A 22,528-nucleotide genomic window follows, 5' to 3' on the forward strand; every position below is an offset into this window, starting at 1 on the left:
GGGGGCTGCTCGGGAGAGATGTTCTGACTAGACAGGCCGGGCCGGGCGCTCTCTGCACACACAGGCAGCTGCTCCGGCGCGGCCCCTAGGGGGCGCAGCTGTCACTCTGAGGGGGGGAGCCGCGCGCCTGCGCAGTGCCGCGCCGGAGGGAGGTGCGGCGTGAGACGGCCGCGGCCCAGGCAGGCAGAGGCAGGTCGGGCAAGTGGCCGGCAGCCCCTCCCCCCCGCACCCGGCCGGGAGCCCAGCCCCGGCCCCTCCGGATGTGATCGCTGGCCCGGCGGGGGGAGAGCGCCGCCCCCTGCCTGCGCAGCGCCCAGCGCGGCCTGCGGAGCCCGGCCCGCATGAGGAGCGGCCAGCGCCGGCCGGGCCGAGCCGAGGGCAAGCGGGGGCCGCCTCCTGGCGCAGGCCGGCCTGTCCCTGCCGCGCGGCGCCGCCCCATGCCCCGGGCGCTGTAGCCGGGGCTGCGCGCTGCGTTCCGGGGGCGGGAGGCCGGGCGGGCCCGGCGCGGAGCGGCGAGCCGGGCCCCACAGCCCCCGATGCGGGGGAGCCGCCGCCGGGGCCATGCAGCCGCCGCCGCAGCCCTACGAGTTCTTCAGCGAGGAGAACGGCCCCAAATGGCGGGGGCTCTTCGTGCCCGCGCTGCGCAAGGTCAGTCCGGCCGCCGGCTCCGGAGGGGTGAGGGGGTGTGACGGGCCTGGCGGGGCTCGGCTCGGGCCTCCGCTGCCCCCGCGCGCCTCCATCCTCCCCTACCTCTGCGCGCCAACCTGGGTACACCCCTGTGCGCCCCCTTCACCTCCTCCCCTACCCCCCCGCGCGCCCCCTTCACCTCATCCCTAATCTCATCACCTGTGCGCCTCCATCCTCCCCGGTCCCCGCGCACCCAGCCTATGTTCACCCCTGTGCGCCCCCTTCGCCTCCTCCCCTGTGCGCCTCCATCCTCCCCGGCCCCCGCGCGCCCCCTTCACCTCATCCCTAATCTCATCCCCTGTGCGCCTCCATCCTCCCCTACCTCTGCGCACCCACCCCATGTACACCCCCGTGCGCCCCCTTCACCTCATCCCCCGTGCGCCCCCTTCACCTCATCCGTCATCTCATCCCCTGTGCGCCTCCATCCTCCCCTACCTCTGCGCACCCACCCCATGTACACCCCTGTGCGCCCCCTTCACCTCATCCTCTACCCCCGCGCGCCCACCCTGTGTACACCCCTGTGCGCCCCCTTCACCTCCTCCCCTACCCCCCCGCGCGCCCCTTCACCTCATCCGTCATCTCATCCCTGTGCGCCTCCATCCTCCCCGGCCCCCGCGCGCCCACCCTGTGTACACCCCCGTGCGCCCCCTTCGCCTCCTCCCCTGTGCGCCTCCATCCTCCCCGGGCCCCGCGCACCCACCCTGTTTACACCCCTGTGCGCCCCCTTCACCTCCTCCCCTACCCCCCCGCGCGCCCCCTTCACCTCATCCGTCATCTCATCCCCTGCGCGCCTCCATCCTCCCCTACCTCTGCGCGCCCCCTTCACCTCATCCGTCATCTCATCCCCTGTGCGCCTCCATCCTCCCCGGCCCCCGCACGCCCACCCTGTGTACACCCCTGTGCGCCCCCTTCGCCTCATCCCCTACCCCCGCGCGCCCACCCTGTGTACACCCTTGTGCGCCCCCTTCACCTCCTCCCCTGCGCGCCTCCATCCTCCCCTACCTCTGCGCACCCCCTTCACCTCATCCGTCATCTCATCCCCTGTGCGCCTCCATCCTCCCCGGCCCCCGCGCGCCCACCCTGTGTACACCCCCGTGCGCCCCCTTCACCTCCTCCCCTACCCCCCCGCGCGCCCCCTTCACCTCATCCGTCATCTCATCCCCTGTGCGCCTCCATCCTCCCCTACCTCTGCGCACCCACCCCATGTACACCCCTGTGCGCCCCCTTCACCTCATCCTCTACCCCCGCGCGCCCACCCTGTGTACACCCCTGTGCGCCCCCTTCACCTCCTCCCCTACCCCCCCGCGCGCCCCCTTCACCTCATCCGTCATCTCATCCCCTGTGCGCCTCCATCCTCCCCGGCCCCCGCGCGCCCACCCTGTGTACACCCCCGTGCGCCCCCTTCGCCTCCTCCCCTGTGCGCCTCCATCCTCCCCGGGCCCCGCGCACCCACCCTGTTTACACCCCTGTGCGCCCCCTTCACCTCCTCCCCTACCCCCCCGCGCGCCCCCTTCACCTCATCCCTAATCTCATCACCTGTGCGCCTCCATCCTCCCCGGTCCCCGCGCACCCAGCCTATGTTCACCCCTGTGCGCCCCCTTCGCCTCCTCCCCTGTGCGCCTCCATCCTCCCCGGCCCCCGCGCGCCCCCTTCACCTCATCCCTAATCTCATCACCTGTGCGCCTCCATCCTCCCCGGTCCCCGCGCGCCCACCCTGTGTACACCCCCGTGCGCCCCCTTCACCTCCTCCCCTGTGCGCCTCCATTCTCCCCTACCTCTGCGCACCCCCTTCACCTCATCCCTCATCTCATCCCCTGTGCGCCTCCATCCTCCCCTACCTCTGCGCACCCCCTTCACCTCATCTCATCCCCTGTGCGCCTCCATCCTCCCCTACCTCTGCGCACCCACCCCATGTACACCCCTGTGCGCCCCCTTCACCTCATCCCCCGTGCGCCCCCTTCACCTCATCCGTCATCTCATCCCCTGTGCGCCTCCATCCTCCCCGGCCCCCGCGCGCCCACCCTGTGTACACCCCCGTGCGCCCCCTTCACCTCCTCCCCTGTGCGCCTCCATCCTCCCCTACCTCTGCGCACCCCCTTCACCTCATCCCTCATCTCATCCCCTGTGCGCCTCCATCCTCCCCTACCTCTGCGCACCCACCCCATGTACACCCCTGTGCGCCCCCTTCACCTCATCCCCTACCCCCGCGCGCCCACCCTGTGTACACCCCCTGTGCGCCCCCTTCACCTCATCCTCTACCCCCGCGCGCCCACCCTGTGTACACCCCTGTGCGCCCCCTTCACCTCATCCCCTACCCCCGCGCGCCCACCCTGTGTACACCCCCTGTGCGCCCCCTTCACCTCATCCTCTACCCCCGCGCGCCCACCCTGTGTACACCCTTGTGCGCCCCCTTCACCTCCTCCCCTGCGCGCCTCCATCCTCCCCTACCTCTGCGCGCCCCCTTCACCTCATCCGTCATCTCATCCCCTGTGCGCCTCCATCCTCCCCGGCCCCCGCGCGCCCACCCTGTGTACACCCTTGTGCGCCCCCTTCACCTCCTCCCCTGTGCGCCTCCATCCTCCCCTACCTCTGCGCACCCCCTTCACCTGATCCCTCACCTCATCCCCTGTGCGCCTCCATCCTCCTCTACCTCTGCGCACCCACCCCATGTACACCCCTGTGCGCCCCCTTCACCTCATCCCCTACCCCCGCGCGCCCACCCTGTGTACACCCCCTGTGCGCCCCCTTCACCTCATCCCCTACCCCCGCGCGCCCACCCTGTGTACACCCCCTGTGCGCCCCCTTCACCTCATCCCCTACCCCCGCGCGCCCACCCTGTGTACACCCCTGTGCGCCCCCTTCACCTCATCCTCTACCCCCGCGCGCCCACCCTGTGTACACCCTTGTGCACCCCCTTCACCTCCTCCCCTGCGCGCCTCCATCCTCCCCTACCTCTGCGCGCCCCCTTCACCTCATCCCTCATCTCATCCCCTGTGCGCCTCCATCCTCCCCGGCCCCCTGCGCACCCACCCTATGTACACCCCTGTGCGCCCCCTTCGCCTCATCCCCTGTGCGCCTCCATCCTCCCCTACCACCACGCGCACTTACCCCCCGCACCTCCACCCTGTGTACACCCCCTGTGCTCCCCCATCCTGTGCACCCCCCACCTCATCCCTCACCTCATCCCCTGTGCACCTCCCACCCTTTGCTACCCCCCATGTGCACTTATCCTCCGCCTACATCTCCTGCACCCCCTACCTTATCCCCGCTACACTCCTCACCTCATCTCACCTCCATCCCCTGTGCACCTCCCACCCTCCGCTACTCTCGCAGTCACTTACCCCCCCACATCTCCTGTACCCCCTGCGTGCCCCCTTCCTGTATACATCCCCGCTACGCCCTTCATTCTCATTCCCTGTGCACCTCCATCCTCTGCATGCCCGTCTCCTGTGTACATCCCTGTGCATCTCCCTCACCTCATCCCTCACTCCATCCCCTGTGCACCCGCATCCTCCGCTACCCCCCGCACTCATCCCCCCAGTCTCCTGTACACCGCGCACACCCCCTTCCTGTGTACATCCCCTGTGCACTCTCACTTCATCCCTGCTACCCCCCTCACTTCATCCCCCTATGCATCCCCCTCACATCATCCCTCAGTACATCCCTGAGACTGCATCCACTGTGCACCTCCCACCTCATCCCTGTGCACCTTCATCCTTCCCTACCTCTCGCATGCCCCCTTCCTGTGTACATCTCCTGTGCACCCCGACCTCATCCCTGCTGCACCCCTCACTTCATCCCTCTGTGCATCTCTATCCTCCGCTACGCTTCTGCGTGCCCCCATCCCTTGTACATCCCCTGTGCACCCCCTCACCTCATCCCTCACTCCATCCTGTGCACCTCCATCCTCCACTACCCCCAGCACGCACTTACCCAACCTTGTCTCCGGTACACCCTGCTTTACCCCCACCACTTGATTGCATCCCCTATGCACCTCCCACCTCATCCCCACCACATCCCTCACCTAATCCCGTGTACCCTCATCCTCACTACACCCCTCACCTCATCCCCTCTGCACCTCTCACCTAATTCTGTGCATCCTCATTCCCTCTGCACCTTCCACCTCATCCTCACTACACCCCTCACCACATCCTCTGTGCACACTCATCCGTGCTATACCCTTCATCTCCTCCCCTGTGTATCCTATCCCCACTACAGCCCTCACCACATCCTCTGTGCACCTCCGTCTCCTCTAATGCGTCATTTCTGAACCCTCCACCATGTCTACATCCCCGCTACATCACCTATCACATCCACACCCCTTTGCACCTCCTCTCACTACGTTCTCTCCCCCAATCCTGGGGCAGCCCCACCATGTCCCTGTCCCTTCATCCCCCTCCCTAGTGTACCCCTCCACTAATAATACATCCGGCCATCCCCTGTACACCCCACCACCACATCCACACCCACCCACCCCCTATGTGCAGCCCAGCCAGCCAACTGCTATACACCACGTCTACCCGTCTTCTATATACCCTCCACCACATATGCACCTACCTACCCACTATACACCCCCATTCCCTATACTCCCCCCAGCCACCCAGCCCTGTGCATACACATCCAGCATCCCCGAGACACCCGGTCCTCCTACTGGCCTATATTTGGTCCACCCCCTATGCCCACAGCCTTCTCCTCCTAATGCCCCTGTCCCCACCATGCATTCCTCAGCTCCATCTGATAGGTTTAATAATGTGCTCAACAGACTGTCATAGTAGGGGCTTCCATTACATAACAGTCTCTTTCCTGCCCCACACACCCAGCGATCCAATACGTTTCCTAAAGCCGCTGTCCCCACTTTACATCTAGTGCCTCTTTGTGTAGAAGATGCTGTTGGGTACTGCTGTGTGCATGCTAGACATTGAGGGGCCTAGGCAGGAGCATTCTGCCCCGTGCTCCTCCCCGCAGCACACTCTTGAATTTGGCTGCTGTGCTCATCCATGGGAGACTCCTCACTGTGCTACCAAGTTGTCTCCAAAACACCTTGTGTGAGCGGGCAGCCCACACACATACCATAATACCCTCCCAGAAGAAGGCTGTTATGAACAGTTGTCTATGAGATTCTGATTGGCTTACTAAGCTGCCCCTCGCCTACCTATCTCCTTCCTCCCAAAGCCAGACTGCTTTACAGAACTGTGTGAAAGACTGTTAAAGGGTACATCCTGTACCCCAATACCCGTCCCAAACCAGGCTTTTTCACTGACTGTCTTACTAGTGTCTCTAATGTACTCTGAGAAGAAAACAGCTGCTCCTGGTTATGTAGATTGTGTATGTTTGTGAGAAACAACTGCCCTAGTGCATAAATGGGAGAGAAGTTGTGTATGGGAAACTATTTTAATTGTAAGTTTCTTGGGGAGGGGTCTGTCATTTGGATAGGAGTTTATGTAGTGCCTAGCACAGGGGTAGGCAACCTATGGCATGTGTGCCATAGGCAGCACGCAAGCTGATTTTCAGTTGCACTTACACTGCCCAGGTTCTGGCCACTGGTCTGGGGGGCTCTGCATTTTAATTTATTTTTAAATGAAGCTGCTTAAACATTTTAAAAACCTTACTAACTTTACATACAATAGTTTAGTTATATATTATGGACTTCTAGAAAGACCTTCTAAAAACATTAAAATGTATTACTGACACGCGAAACCTTAAATGAGAGTGAATAAATGAAGACTCGGCACACCGCTTCTGAAAGGTTGCTGACCCCTGGCCTAGCACAGTGGGGTCCTGGTCTAGGTTTGGCATCCGTAGGCACTATCATACAAATAGTTAATCATAATAATTAGAGAGATGCTAGTGTGTGCTTCAAGGAAGGAAGGAGAGACTGTTTCTTTTTTCCAAAAGCAGTTTTAAGAGTGACATCAGATTGGTAGACTGCGTAGATGTGGGATACACACCTTTCGCCTCTTGTGTGTATCTGGGGTGGTGTTTCTCGTTATCAAAGGCCACCGAACTCAGCTAAATGCTCTTGTGGCCAACCTAAAGAGAGCACCTTGTCTGTAGTAAGAATCCTGGATGCTTTGCTTTTCACCCCTGAATTTCCTCTTTGGGTCAGTCAGAAGTTTAGAGCATGCCACACTGTGCAGCTTCCACCCCCAGATGCTTGCCAGGGTTTTAAAGCATGCAGCATCTCTCCATGCATGTTGTTCTTTCTGTATCTCTCCAGTTTCAGGATTACACTTAAAGATGGTAAACCTCTGTCCCTTCCCTCTGGATGAAAATGACTTATGGTGTAGCTTTACCAGTTTGATCCAAAAGGATAGGATGTATTTTAATTTCAAATTTTGTTAAGTTGAAATTTTCTTCTTGGGATCCTAAAACAAAAAATATTGATACAGTCTCTAGTCCGTTAATGTTATTGTTGCCAATTTACTGCTATAAACTTGGTTTTGTTATGAGGAAACAGAACTGGGGTATTTGAATTTCTCTAAAAGAGAGAGAATATGTGTGAATTTTTGTAAAAGATTCTTAGCTGCTTATGGAAACACCCACCCCCCCCATCAAAGTTCCTTGTCTGGAGTACCCACCCTTAATATGAAGCAATCCTATTGTAATGTGCATTTGTTTAATAAGTATGAAATGTCAAAGAGTCAAAGTAAAATTGTATCAGTGTTCCAATTATTGTAATCCCAGACAGGATATTAAAGGGCAATGTCAGGTTTAAAACCACAGCAATGAAGGTGTTTACAGTTTTAAAATTTTCTTTTTTAATGTGTCACTGTGCTGTTTACACATTGAACTTATTTCACTTTAGACTATGAAAACAGACAGCTTTGTAGTTCTGCCGGGCTTGGGTTCCAAATACTTAAAGGGAAGTTGTTTTGTTTAAAAAAAAAAAAAAAAAAAAGCTTCCACTGAAACTAAATGCAAATACATTAAAACATTTGTTGGTCCCAAAAGAAGCTATCAAAGGGGATAAAAATTGATAATTAAAAAAAAATCACAACCTGGATCTTTTATGTGAATACATTTTTATTAAAAATAATTCTGTTTAAAATTTGAAATTCTGGCTATGTTAAGGCCTAAATCTATTAATAAATAATTTAAATTAAAAAAAGCAGTACGTTTGCTGTTGGAGTTTTAAAGACAGTCAAACCACTGAACTGGTGGAAGTCCCTGGCTAAATGCATGGAACCAGAGTTTACTGAAGTGCTAAGCCAACCTTTGACAGCACTAGCACTAGCCTCGTCAGCAAGTTTAGAGAGAATATTTTCTTCATTTCAGTTTATTGATCAAGTTCATGTCAATTACTAGTTCATTCAAAGTTGAAAAAGCAGGAAAGTTTGTTTTTCTCTTCCCATCTATGAATAAAAATAAGCTGAGAGAGAAAGAAATCTTAGATCTTTTAGAACTAGTAGGATATTGTGACCAGAAACAATCAGTAAAATTCACTAGCAAAAGATATTTTCTTTGCTTAATATATCAGTTAGTTTTAAATGCAAAATGCGTTTTGATAAACATTTTTCTTACATATCAGCACATTTAAGGTAGTTTTATTTAAACAATTGTAAATATTTTGTGCATTTTATTTGAATTCCAATTTCCATCCCCATGCAGCTTGACACAAATCATAAATAAAAAATTATCTAGGAAATATATGTTCACCATTTTCTAACATAAATGTTAAAAATCAAGATTTGAATAAATGTGTGTTAAAATATATCATTGTTTAAATGTATAGAGAGGTAGTGTAGCAAACAGTACAAAATTATGTCTACCAATGAGTATCTGCTATTCTTTAGGAAAATAATTGATATACAAATACAAAACAAGATTAAAATTAAAGATTTAAATAAGGGTTTCCAGCAGGCTGATTTCATTTATAACAATCTTAAGTGTTACTTTTAATAAGTAAAACATTTCAAAGAGAAGTGTGTTCTTTTTTTGAAAAAAGAACAGGAGTACTTGTGACACATTAGAGACTAACAAATTTATTTGAGCATAAGCTTTCGTGGGCTACAGATCACTTCTTTGGATGCATAGACTGGAACATACAGTCAGAAGATATTTATACATACAGAGAACATGAAAAGGTGGAAGTAGCCATACCATCTGTAAGAGGCCAGTTGGTATGGCTACTTCCACCTTTTCATTCTCTCTGTATGTATAAATATCTTCTTGCTGTATGTTCCAGTCTATGCATCCGATGAAGTGAGAAGGGAGCTTACCGCAGGTCCTGTCAGATTTATTTAGACATAAGCTTTCGTGGGTAAAAAACCCACTTCTTCAAGATGCATGAAGAAGTGGGTTTTTTTACCCACAAAAGCTTATGCCCAAATAAATCTGTTAGTCTTTAAGATGCCGCCGGACTCCTTGTTGTTTTTGTGGATACAGACGTACATGGCTACCCCCGATACTTGACACCCTCCTTTCTTGTCATTCTCACAGGTTTCTTACCATGTCACCTGCCATAGTGCCCCAAATTCCCTCCTGGCTTCTCTTTCTCCCACTCTCACCCTCTCCTTCATTCTCCGTAATCTCACATCTCTCTGTCTCCCTCTCTTCCTCATAGTACAAGTATGCCCTAGTCTCCCCCATTCTGGAAACGATGTCCTTTGACCTCCCCACTGTGAGCCTGTTGTAACTACCACCCTGACTTCCTTTGTCTCCAGATACAGCAAGTGAGCCATTTACAGTCGCTGCCTTGAGTTCTGCCTTTCTGGTCTGGCTTCCACCCTGGCTTCACCCTTCACTCTATTAATACCACATTCATCAAAATCACTAATGACCTCATCCTTGGCATAACTCGGAGCCTCTACTTCAGTGGGTCTCAAACTTTTTTACTGGTGACTTCTTTCACAACTCAAGCCTCTGAATGCACCCCCCCCCAAATAAATTAAACATACTTTTAAATATATTTAACACCATTATAAATGTTGGAGGCAAGTGGGGTTTGCGGTGCAGGTTGACAGCTCACGACCCCCCATGTAAAGACCTTGCGACCCCCTGAGGGGTCCTGACACCTGGTTCGAGAACCCTGTTCTACTTCATCCTTAGTCTCCTCACTCTCCCAGTAGCGTTTGACACTGTTTCCTTTCCAGCCATGCCACCCCTTTGTAACCCTTCACTGGCTTCCCTTTCTTCACTGCATCACGTTCAAATTTTTTGTGGTTGTATTAAGGCAGTATGTAACTCTGCTTTCCCCTGCTTATTACATAGTTTCTTATTACATCCCCTGCCTCTGTGCCCTTTGCTCTGTCAGTCATTATAACCTCCAACCTGCTTTGTGTGCTTGTCTCATAATGCTCTGCTACCTTCCATACTTTATGCATGGAATGCCCTTTCTAAACTGGTTTGCAAAGCACTACTCTCATTTAAATCCCTTTTGAAGACCCACTTCTTCTACAGCATCCAAAAAAAACTATCTGACTACTTATTTAATCTATTTTCTGAGTGAATTGTTCATTTATGTGTCAGGGAGGGGGTCAGATATTGGGAGGGAGGAGCCTGAATATGCTGGAGTTGGATTGCTGTTTGGGAAGCAGAGTGGGTTGAATGGTGGCGGGAGGAACTGGCTATGTTTTTCTAAAAAGCAGTTAAGACGTGCCTATCATCATGCAACTCTGTATGTTGTTTCTCTCTCTCCTATTTATGTTTAGATTGGAACAGGGTCTGTGCCTAGAACAGTTTGACACTACCATAGTTTATAAGACCTTAATTCTTTTAACATTTCTGGAGGTTTACTTTTCTAGCCACTTTTAAGGTGCATGGCTTTTGTTCAGTGTCTTCTGGATCCTCTGTTTAATGGAATACAATCAGCTGAAAAAATCACAGTTATGTTTTACGACTATATTTACAGGTAACACCTAAGATTGCTATAACTGAAATAATTTGGTGAATTTTTTTTTCTGTATCTTCAGTTTGCATCTGACAGAACTTTAAGGTCATTATAATTTAATTGCAATAGGGCCCAAATCCTCAGTCAGGATCTAGAGTTACAAGTGTATAGGGAAGCACATTGCCTGTCATATAGATTTTATGATCAGAGGCTCTGATCCCTCAAGCTGATAAATTCAGGTGGGCCTCTGCGCTTATATGAAACTCAGTTGACTACGGTAGGATTTTGTGGGCACATAAAACGCTGTTGATGTGGATCCAGTTTGCAGGCTTGAGGCTTAATTTAAGATGTGGCATAAACAAATGAGTATGAAAAACAATTGGAAGGCAGACAAGGGCATCAGTAATACGATTATGTGCATAGTCTATGTAACTGCGCAGCTATATGGTTCCAGAACTTTTAAGTACTTTTTCCCTCTTCCTTTTTAAAAGAAGCTATTTTTTGTTTTGTAAATTTGAATAGTGGTATAAGTGAGCTTGGGACTGTGGCAGGGAAGAAGCCAGGAGAGCTGTTGGTGAATGATGGATTACGAAACATGGGCAGAAGATGAGTGGGTAAAGGAAAAGTGGCGTGTGCATTAGGGAAAGAGGCATGCCACTATTTGGGGAAATGAGTCCATGACATTAACAATGAAAGTCTTGGAGAACAGTCTGGGAGGAGGTGAATCCCAATGAGGAAGGAGTGGTCATGTCTGGTGCCCTAGTTCCTCCAGAGCTGCAATACCTGTAGTCTGGGGAGTCAGTTTCCTTAAACCCTACAGAGTCAGCTACCATTCATGCTACAGCTACACAGGATTTTATAACTAATTAGAACTACAATCAACCTAAGTGGTAATAAGTTATGCAGCTTGGCTTGTAGCCATATAGCAGATTTTCTGCTCTCACAGTGTTTGCATTCACACCTAGCACTCTACCTAATAGTGTTTGTAGGAATGATTTCTGGGACTCTGTTCCATGGTGACTCAGTCTCTGCACCACATCCTATGGATATTTTAAAAAATCTACACAGTGCAGAAATGTGGGATCTGTGTCTGAATGCGGTGTAGTTGTAGAGATTTGAAAAAGAGCTCTTGTGTGGCTCAAAAGCTTGTCTCTCTTACCAGCAGAAGTTGGTCCAATACAAGATATTATCTCACCCACCGTGTGTCTTGGATGTCTGCCTGCACAGTTATGAGCTGAAGGAGGAGTAGACTTACTTATGGGGTACAGTCAGTATGGTTAAGGGTTCCTGTTCATGCAGTGTAATACTTCTATGCATAGCTACTTGCAGGAATCAAACTGTGTCAGACTAGGCAGGTAAGAGGGTTGGCATACTGTTAAGATTCTCCTGTTAACTAACTGACCATGTGTTTTGTGGATATTAACTGTGCTTTTAGCTAGCTTTGTCTCAAGCCATTTAAAGGCCCCTTACACATGTTAACAGGGGAGCAGCAAAATAGTTAAATTTTGTAAAGGGACATTTTCTTTAAAAGGTGCTGGGTTAGAAACTGCATTTAAAAATTAGCATTGTCAAGTACCAAAAAAAAAATCAAGTTGACAATGTCTTTAACTCATTTATATACCTAACTCCATAACTCTCCTTTTTAGTTGGCTATTAGGAGTGACCATTTTCCAGCTAAACTGGGCAACTGGTGTGTTGAGACTTGTTAGACCTTGTTCAGTGTAAGGCAATCACTAATATGGCAGCACCTGGCTACTTTATTCCCCCCACCTCCCCAAATGTAAGTTTAAATCACCTGGAGAGAGAGACATTATGGGTTGGGAGGTAGAGTTTCCTGTACATTAAAGGGCACCATTATTTTTTTTTTTCCTTATGAAGAGATGGGAAAACATATTCTAAAAATAGAGAAAGAGACTGAATGAATCTGCTTTAGAGCTGTTTCCTGGATTTTAACATTTTGGTATCAGGCAGCTCAAGAGTTTCTTTTATTGGCAGTGATTTATTTATTTTTGACTTGTACACAGTGCATGGAAATACTGACTAGTGTTGGCAAGAACTTATGCTGCTTGATCTAGTAAATATGTAACCTGAATATTTTAATCACTCTGCTTGCTCCCAAATTTATAAAGTCTGTTCTTGAAGTTAATCAATAAGCATTAAAGTAGCACTGCAAAATTTTAGTCACCCACTTATTTAGGGTGAGTGAAATACCATTCGTTTCTAAATTGTAATCAGTCACTATTGGAAAAGGGGCATAAGCAGAATTTCTGTGCCTGATCTGGTAAACTTTTATGACAATCTTGCAAGGCTATAAATTTAACAAAGGTGTTTTATTTAAATATTCTTCCATAAATCTGACAGGTTTGTGAACTTTTTGCCATTATACTAACCTGTTTGTGGTAGGCATTCTTTTCCCTTTGAAACAGGAAAATTACTATATATCTCCAGTACCTCAGGTAAACAGAGGGACGCAATTTTCTGAAAAAGCAAGTGATTGTTTGAATGCAAATAAAGAAGTGGGATATTTCAATCTAGCCCTCCAAGAAAATAAATTCATATTTTTGGCATTATTTCTTTATAAAACACATGTGTTTGATATTGCATCTTTAGATATCATTTTTTAGTTTATAAACAATAAACTCTTGTTTTGTTTGTTTTTCTTACTACAGTGCTACTTTTTTTTTTCAATCATATGTTAGTTTTAGAAAGGGAGCCTTGTATCAAGTGGTTATGGACCTTGTCTTACCAGACCTTGTTGTGATGTGAAATATATCTAGGCAGTGCAAACAAAATACAGGCTCATTTTATTAATCCAGGCTAAAAAGAAAATTATTTTCAATTCTTCTTTTACTCTTAGTAGTTTTCTTAAATTTTGTTGTTGTTTTTAGAGGCAATTGTTGCCTCTTGCTTCTATATTCAGGATTTAATTGGACACAATCCCAAAAGAGAAACCCAATTTGTCCCTAAACTTGATACCATCGGTTTCATCCTTGGAATAGGTGCACCATGATTTTCTCTGAGGTGACATTTTTCCCAAGCATTTGGCAGCAGAAATGTTAGTGTCATTTGGAAGGAATTTTGAAGCTTTGCTTCATCTAGGCAGTTTCCCATTTCCTTGATTTACTTCTCCAGAGTAATCTTTGCGTGGTGTAGTGACCTATCAGGAAGTTCTATAGCAATCTTTTCCTAGCTAATGCTCCCATGGATGCAGTGAAAATCTTAACCAGAACCCTGGCAATCCATGGGACAGCCTGTAGGTAACTAGAGACTACTCCCTTGGAAAGGAAATACCCATGTGAAGCAGGTGCTGGACTCACTTAAATTTGCAAGTGATAAACTCTTGAGAAGGCATTAGAAGGGGAAAGAAAGCTGTTCAAGAACACTCTATGAAAAAGAAAAGCATGGACTTCCAGCCCAAGAAAGGACTTCAGGTCAGGCTCAAGGTATATCTGTTTTTTCATCCCTACTCTTGGAAAAAGTAAACTTCTGAGAAGGGAATCATCCTGCACCAAGGATAGGCAGTAGAATAGCCACGCATACTAATCTCACCCTCCCCTCCATGTGACTCAAAGGACTCTGCTCTGGGTCCCCCAGACCTAGAGGGAAGGGACAAGATCCCCTGCTTCTCTGATGACATCTGCTCAGAAGTCTTATTCCAGGGTGTAGCCAAGTGACTCACTACCTGATGCACCGCCTGTGATGTTGTGGGGGATTTTCTCTAGGTTAGCTGCCCAGGTCTGCTGGTGGATCCCTTTTGCCCTGTGACTCCCTGTCCTCCTTAATTTAGTCCTGTTCTTGGTGTCCTATTTGAGGGCAGAGATAAGGTTGCATGATGTGGGGAAGTGTCACTTCAAGTCATCATTTCCCAGTTATCCAACAGTGTTATCCATTATCAGATTTGTGTACCCAGTCCTTCTCCTTTATGACAAGGCCTTTTTGTCTCATTATTATTTATGTAGATTTTGATATCGCATTCATCACTGTAGTGTCTGAGCCATAGGTGCCAACTCTGTGGATGCTCTGGGGCTAGAGCACCCATGGGGGAAAAATGGTGTGTGCAGAGCACCCACTGGCATCCCCCCATCAACTCCTCCCCAGCTCCTCCAGCGCCTATGACTATGCTAGGCAAAAGGTTGGGGTTAACTACTCTCAATTTGTGCCTAATCTTGACAAGTGCAGTAACACTCATTTATTCTCTTGCTCATCCATGCACACTTCACACCAATCTCTTCTCCTCTCACAAATACACACTTCACATTTGTTTTTCTCACATATTGGACAGCAATTCACTAGCTGCTTCACCCCCTCAGCTCTGACATATCTTGAATCACCCAATCCATTCTCAAATCCACTCACCCCTGGCCTTTTCTCCAAGTAATTAATTCTGTTCCCTGTCAAATTCATCAGTTCTCTTTTCTCACCATCCCAGCTCCTCAGTTCTCTTTCTCCAGTCTATTAATTCTATCTCTGCCCCCCCTCCCCCCCAAAACAACAGCAACCCCTAATCAATACTGCTATTTTTAATGGAAACCGTTGCCGCTCTTCCTTCACTCATTCTGATGCTGAACCTGTGGTAGGGTAAGGGGATCTTACCTCTACAGTGGCTTTCTTACTGTTCAGGCAGCTGTACCATCAGTCTGCTTTTGAGTCACATTTTTAAAGTCTTCTTTGCAGCTATGTTTAGTTTTATCATTAAATGAAAGCTTGATAATGGCTTGAGTTGATGCCATTATATGTACTGCAGAGGAAAGCTTTCTGTTCACCCTATGCGCATGGGAATTTGCAAGACTGTAAAATACGTAGTCTTTTTAATCTGTTTTTGCTACCATATGCTCCTCCATACATCCTTCAATGCAGCTTCTGGTTGAATAAAATAATTCTGTTGTGCAGGTTCAGCAACAGGTTCATCCCAGTTTTTCAGCAAAAGAAGATTCCCTCTATTATATTGAAGAGTTGATACTTCAGCTGCTAAACAAACTATGCATTGCACAGCCACGGACTGTCCAAGATGTTGAGGTGAGAATGGCAAAGCTGTCTTAACTAATACTGGAAAACAGGTGCTTGCTTACAAAATGACTGTGCTCAACTATTGTAAGTAATCTAATGTTAATTTTTAACAAGGTAGAATATAAATAGGGAATTTTTCGTAAAGATAGTGTTCTGCTTTCAAAAATGGAGTTTAATATGAGCTGCAATTAGTTTCTGTTCAGAAGTTTCATAACTATCTGTAATATTTAAAACAAAATGTGTTGTGGTTTTAACAAGCACAGAACAGCATAGCTAGCTGCGAATGCTTTATATTGCTTTCGTTAAAATAGACCTTGAACTTTAGAATTAAAGCTTGGAGGAATTTAATCTTTCTTTTTAGTTAAGCCACAAAAGCAAAATGTAAACATTTTAATGTAATGAATTTAAACTGCCGATTTAGGTCCTGATCTTGCAACTGATAGTGAATGGGCAGGTTGCTGTTAGTGTATGCAAATATGTTGAACTCAGTGAGGCTCTGTCTCTGCACTGTCATTTACAGAATTGGGGCCTTAATGGGCTGCACTTTTTAATAGACACATCCAGAGTTATGTTGTAGTTTTAAATAGCTGCTGTCTTTCACATTAGAAAACTTGACTTTCTTAAAAAAAAAAAAAAAAAAAAAAAAAAAAAAGTGTGTGGGGGGGAATCAGCCTGACCTGCTTTGTAGAATATTGTAGAATATTAGGGATGGTCTAGACAGTATTTGGTCCTGCCATGAGGGCAGGGGACTGGACTCGATGACCTCTCGAGGTCCCTTCCAGTCCTAGAGTCTATGAGTCTATGAGACAAATTATAGCTATGTGTATACAGCACTTTCAGTCCACTGCAAGGTGATGGTCTCATCTAATGTTCTACAGATTTGTTACAGAAATGAATCATTTGTGAGTACTTATAAAAATGTAAAACATGTTTATTTATAAAATTGATTGCCTGGAGGGGTTGAGGTTCTTATCGTATGTAGTGCTTTTAAATACATTATTTGACATTGAGTCAATTGATTAATTGTTAATATTGGTTTATGATTGTTGTATATTGTTGTACAAAGACTTGTATAAAGCTAAATAAACTTATTTTGTATATGTCCCTTAATAGCCCTTGTTACTTCTAGCTCCCACCAACAGAGTCTGGATTTAAACTTTATATGAAAAGGTGAAAAGCTCTGTGTTCTATCTCCAGTCCCCAAGCTATCCAGTCCTCTAGAATATAGAGCAATGCTTTGCCAGGTCAGAGACTGTCACCTGCTCACCAACCCTTTAATTTCTGTCTTCTAATACCACAAAAGGAATGCTAAAATAAATTTGTGTGTGTGTATTAATTTCCTATTGGGTGTAATTATACTCCACTTGTATGAGCTAAAGATTTTAGGTATGTATTTTATTAAATAATTACACCAGTATATATTTAAGTAAGAAACTTTATGCCTATAAGATTCCCAAGTCCTCACGCATTGTTTCTTAGAGAAAAGAGAGATGCTAATCTTTTATAAAACAGCCAATACTTTTATCTGAGCAAAGAGTTCTCCGCACATAAGATTTTAGCTATACACAGGATTTAGTTTGTCGTATCTTTTAAAAAATGCTGTTTTTTTTAGGTAGTGAAATAATATTGATAAAAGCACTTAGTAATGTAACCTACCTAGACTTGATTATTTCATTAAAAATGAGGAAGTATGTTTAAAGAGTAACTGCAAGTTCCCAAAAACAGTGGTACACCTTGAAGGTCAACAGACTTAAACTCTGCCAGATGAATGCAGGAATGAGTTAAGGTCTATTTGTGGAGATCACTCTGCCACCAGACCCCTGACGCGTAAATCTGGAGATTGTTTGCTGTACACCTCAGCTGTTCTCAGTTGTCATGCTAGACTACAATTTGAGCAGTGATCTAAAAGCCTATTCATGCAAATATCTACACATGCAAGTAGCTCCCATTGGAGTAAATGGACTATTTGCATGTAAAGTTAAGCATGTGCCTAAGTGTAAACAGGAAGAAGCCCAAGGTACCCAAGACCCAAACCATAAAGGGCGTAATAGATTAGAAACAACACTTCCAATTTTTTCCAACTATAAACAGGAAGCCAGTGCAGTCTTAAGCCCAAGTGTCACATGCCCTCTGTGAGATGAACTGATAAAGTCAGTGGACAGCTATGTTCCACATTACTTTGTTTTCTGGAGGACTTTCAGGTGCAGTCCCAAGTGAAGTTGATTGTGGTAATCCAGTGTATAGGTCAGAAAGCTGTGAATAACTGTGGCAAGGCTTGCATCCAAGAGGAAAGGTTGCAATCTGTTTACCTGGTATAGGATGACAAAAAGGACTGTTAGCCACTATTGCCATGTGATCATTAAAAAGAACTTTGAATCTAGCAAGATCTCCAGATTATACACCTTCCTGTCAAAACATGGGCAAAAGCCATTTATTGAGGGGACACATCAACTCAGTCATCTTCTGGATGACTCCTGCAGCTAATGAGTAAAAGCTCTGTCTTGTCTGAACTGAGCTTCAGCAATCTAGCCCTCATCTAGATGTCAGTCTTGGCTAGACACTAGAAAAACTGTACCATTCAGTTCTGGTGACAGTTGTAAAGTAGAGTTGTATGGTGGCACAGCCCAAACCATGTGTCACATCTGATGTTGAGGGAGATGAGCATAGAACCTTGCAGCACCCCACATGAAGGCCCCTGGGAAAGAAGAGCAATTGCCCATGGCTACCTTCTGGGCCCACGGAGAAAGGAACAGAGCTTTTCATCTGTGTTCAGTTCCTACTTCTATCACAGACTCTCAGTGGCTGTGGACAAGTTACATCTCCTCTCTGTGGTTTAAGGTAGTGGTGCCCAACCTTATTACGCAGGAGGGCCACGTAAACCTAAGCTAGAGGTCTCCAAACTGAGGGGAGCAGAGGAACATTTGGGGGGGCACGGCGGAACCTGGGCCAGCCCCCATAGGGGCATGGAGGGAGCACTTCTTGCCTCTGCTCTGGCCCTATCTTGCAGCTCTGTACCCAATCCCGGCCCTGCCCCCAACCTCAGTCCCTGGCTCCGGCTCCAGCCTCGGCCCCCTTACTGCACTTGCCCCCTCCCCACCCCCCTGCTCCCAGCCCTGGCTTGGGGGGGGGCATGGGCAGGAGTAAGGGGGTGCATGACCCTGAAAAGTTTGGTTATCACTGACCTAAGCACAACCTTCTGTGGGCCAAAGAGCTTCTACATCCTTGTACAAACTAAAATTATGTAAACGTGATGACAAAATGCTAATGAATCAGCCATTAGTATATTGTGTTGAAGCAGGCCACAGGCCTTATGAAATGCTGTGGTGGGCCGTAGATTGGGCACCTCTTCTTTAGGGTATATCTACACAACAACTGGACACCTGTGGCTGGCCTGTGCTAGCTGACTTGAGCTCATGGGGCCCATGCTGCGGGGCTGTTCCATTGCTGTATAGACGTCTGGGCTTGGGCTGAAGCCCAGGCTGTAGGACTCCACAGGGTGGGAAGGTCCCAGAGCCCAGGCTGCAGCCCAGGCCTGAACATGGATACCACAGTGAAACAGCCCTGCAGTCCAAGCCCTGCGAGCTCGAGTCAACTGGCATGGGCCAGCCATGGGTTTTACTTTGCTTTGTAGACAGTCCTTTAATTCCCTATCTGTAAAATGGGAACAATCTCCCTTTGTCTTTTCCATTTAGACGGAGAGCTCTTTAGTATCCTCTCCTACTCTGTTTGTACAGTGCTCAGTATGATTGGGCCCCTGTCAGTGGGAACCTCGAAGTGCTGTCATAATGCAAATAACAAAGGGCAGGAAGGACTGTTTTGAGGCAAGATTTGAAAGGATGCTTGTTCTGTGGGAAGTAAAAGACTGTTCAAGGCTTAAAGGTGGGGCTGCATGAAAGGAGAAAAAACAAAGATTAAGAGACAGAGAGAAATAGAGCAGTTAGAAGCAAGGAAGCGATGGGGTACAAACATTAATAGGGAAATTAGGTGAGTGACTGTTTTGCAAGCTTCTGTATGCTGACTGGTTAAACTGCATTTCTTATGTTTGGGCAGGAGCGAGTTCAAAAGACATTTCCTCATCCAATCGACAAGTGGGCTATTGCTGATGCACAGTCTGCTATAGAGAAACGAAAACGAAGAAACCCTCTCCTACTACCTGTGGACAAGATACATCCCCTATTAAAGGTATTTTAGATAAGTCTAAGAGCTAATTTTTACTTTATGCTATGTTTTGCTTGTTTAGCCTAGTATCTTTAAATATTTCTTTTTAATTTGTGTGTAAACTATCATAGAAAAGACAAATCGAGATCAGTTTCAGATGTTGATTGGAAGAGTAAAACTAGCCGTTTTAGTATATTGGATTTACGTAAATGTAGCACTAAACAAAACTTTTGAATCTCTCTTGTTGTAGACTTCATTTATTAAAGCGCAGTTCTACTCTGAAAAGTTAAGTACGTAAAAAACGGTGGCACCTTACCCCACATATCTGCTCCCTTTAGGTATTCAGAGTTCTACCTGGTCACCTTTAGTATCTGCATTTACTGCTTTTTATTGGCACTGTAGAGCAAAAACAGCTGAGAGGGATAGAGCTGTATATTATTCCTTGTACATTAACAACAGAAATGTTTACTGAATTCCAATCAATTACATTTGTGCAGACCTGTTGGAGTCAAAAGATGTCACTGAGGCATAATTGGACACCAGTAGGTTTTCCAAGGCAAAACAGAGGTCCTAATTTGAACTACAAAACACTTATTATGGCGGGGGGGAGGGAGAAGGGATGTTTGAGAAGAAAAGTAGCCTAACTGACACTTAGATCCTAGGTTGAGTATATAGGGCTGGCAGGTAAATTTTACTTTCAAGCTAAGCAAGTTTGATATGGAAACCATTGAGTCACAAAAATTTAAACCCCCAATGCTATTTTTAGTGTCATTTTTCTTAGTGGAACAGCATTTCCAACTTTCCGATCAGTGCGGCTGTAGCAGTAGCTGAATTAAGTTCACTTCATTGCATGTGTAAATGGAAGAGGGATAGATATCCCTTCCTCAGCCTTCCTCCCCATAGCCTTAGGAAAAGGAAAGTAAGTCGATATTCCTTTACTCATTCATACTTGTTCCATGTCACCAAGTGTCAATAAGTGACAAGGAAGCTCTTAATAAAGAGACCACAGAAATAGCGAGGGAATAAAAGGCTATTGCTTTTGGAACATTGTAGTTTATTGATGGCTTACATTATGATTAATTTACAAGTATACTTTAGAAGGGAGCTATTAAAGATTAGCAAGGTTTGGGAAGCATTTCTGATCTGTACATATAATACGATATTATTTATACAGTGAAATTTAGCTGTAGTTAAGATATTTAGTAATTAGCCTTCTGAATAAGGACCATATTTTTCTAAGTAAAGAAATAACTGGTACTGCAACATTGACATGCTTAGTCTTCAGTTTATAAGTTAGCTTCTTTAAGGTCAGGGCAAACTATTTTTTTTGTTTTGTAATTTGTGTCAAAATGCTCATTTGCTTTGAAGGGAAGTAGGTTTGTTACACTTTCAGGGACCCTTACTGCTCAATTTCTAGAGTAGGTGTGGCTCTTAAAGTTACATCTCCTTTTCCCTTATTTCGAAATTTATGTTAAGAAATATTATTTAAATACAAAATTATGTACTAGCACGTGAAGATGCGGCTCCTTAAAAAACGTGGTGACATTCTTTTATATCACTGCAAATTACTTTAAAGGGTTTTTAAAAAAATTAAAACTGTTGTGCTATAATATGTATAGTTCTAAGAAAGAATTAACTGTCTAAAGTTCTTATGGTTTGACTAACACAGCATGTCTCAAGTACTGCCACTGTGGCCACATATGGCCACCAGGGCCTTTTCCTGCAGCCACAGTCCCCAGGCAGTGATTGGGGCGGGTAAAGCCGTGGTCCCTCCCCCAGGGGCCACCAACAGGGTTTGGATCCTGTGCCCCGCCCCCCTCCCGAAACACACATGCTGGAGGAACAGGCAGCTAGTGAGTTCACCACCTTCCTGGGGACAGTAGGTTCGGGCTCCAGCCCTGGCATGGCAGGCACCAGGCTCTGGCCATGGAGCTCCAACCCCCAGCTGTGGGGCTCCCCTTCCCCCATCAACCCTGGCCTACGCCAGCCCATCATGCATTCCCCTCATCTCCCAGTTCCCCCCTATCGACCTCCCCATCCAAGGCTTAATTCATCCCTGAGCTTGCCAGGACTGAGTAAGTCTACTGCTGTGAAAAGTGATATTTGTATGTTTGTTAATATCACTTTTCACAGCAGCAGACTTACTAGATAGCAGATCTTTTTAAAAAAAGCAAAAAAAACAACAAAAAAGACAAGAACTTTCAGAGCACCTTATTTGTGTTTCTATTCTGGTTCAGTAAGAATAGAGACAACTGTACATTATTTTTATTATTGAGTCTTCAAAAAGATTCAATAAATTACAATGATTTAGACATGTATATGTGCATATTTATTTATTTTTCCTAACGTTAATTAAGAATTTTAGGAAAAATTGTTAGTGGGGCTACCAACAAGAATTGGTAGCCACAGTTTGAGGCCACCAAAAAATTTGTTGAGAACCCCTGGTCTAATATACCTCACATCAAACTTAGCGGCAGGAAAAATTCTTGTTTGGCTTATGCTTCTTAACTAGTAGTGCCACTGGTTAAATTAGAAGAAACCACGAAAGCCTGGAAGTTCAATTTCTTGGGCATACTGTTGATTTTTCAAGTGAGGTTTTTTTTAAAGCCTAGGTTTATCCTGAATTAGTTTTACAATATCCAATGATTTATCATCTTTAAGTCAATCTTTTAAAATGCAAACGTTTCTCCCTATTAAGGTATTATGTGGGTTTCTCTCTCCATGCTTCATATTTCAAAAATGTAAAAGGAAATTCCTTCTGTAAGATGGTAGCATTGCTGAATAAAGTTAGCACTTAGCATAAAAAAAAGAAGACAGACAGCAGATATGTATTCGATACCAGGAAGA

The 22,528-nt window shown here is 46.6% G+C and overlaps 1 protein-coding gene and 1 long non-coding RNA gene across 2 annotated transcripts in view; one reads left to right on the forward strand and one right to left on the reverse strand.

Moving 5' to 3' along the window:
* Positions 1–515: 515 nt before the first annotated feature.
* Positions 516–22,528, forward strand: part of SOS2 (SOS Ras/Rho guanine nucleotide exchange factor 2) — a 96,099-nt gene continuing 74,086 nt past the window's right edge. Inside the window, exons 1-3 of the mRNA XM_050954592.1 lie at positions 516–648; positions 15,407–15,532; positions 19,574–19,705. Coding sequence (XP_050810549.1) covers positions 562–648; positions 15,407–15,532; positions 19,574–19,705 — 345 coding nt within the window. The 5' untranslated portion in view covers positions 516–561. The remainder of the gene's footprint in view (positions 649–15,406; positions 15,533–19,573; positions 19,706–22,528) is intronic.
* On the reverse strand, positions 1,459–2,560 carry LOC127051853 (uncharacterized). Its single transcript, XR_007774625.1, has 3 exons — positions 2,545–2,560; positions 1,874–1,923; positions 1,459–1,494 (listed from the first exon to the last, which is right to left on the reverse strand). It is a non-coding gene; the product is annotated as an uncharacterized LOC127051853 (long non-coding RNA).

This window comes from Gopherus flavomarginatus, chromosome 5, assembly GCF_025201925.1.
Source record: "Gopherus flavomarginatus isolate rGopFla2 chromosome 5, rGopFla2.mat.asm, whole genome shotgun sequence".
Classification (NCBI taxonomy): domain Eukaryota; kingdom Metazoa; phylum Chordata; order Testudines; family Testudinidae; genus Gopherus; species Gopherus flavomarginatus.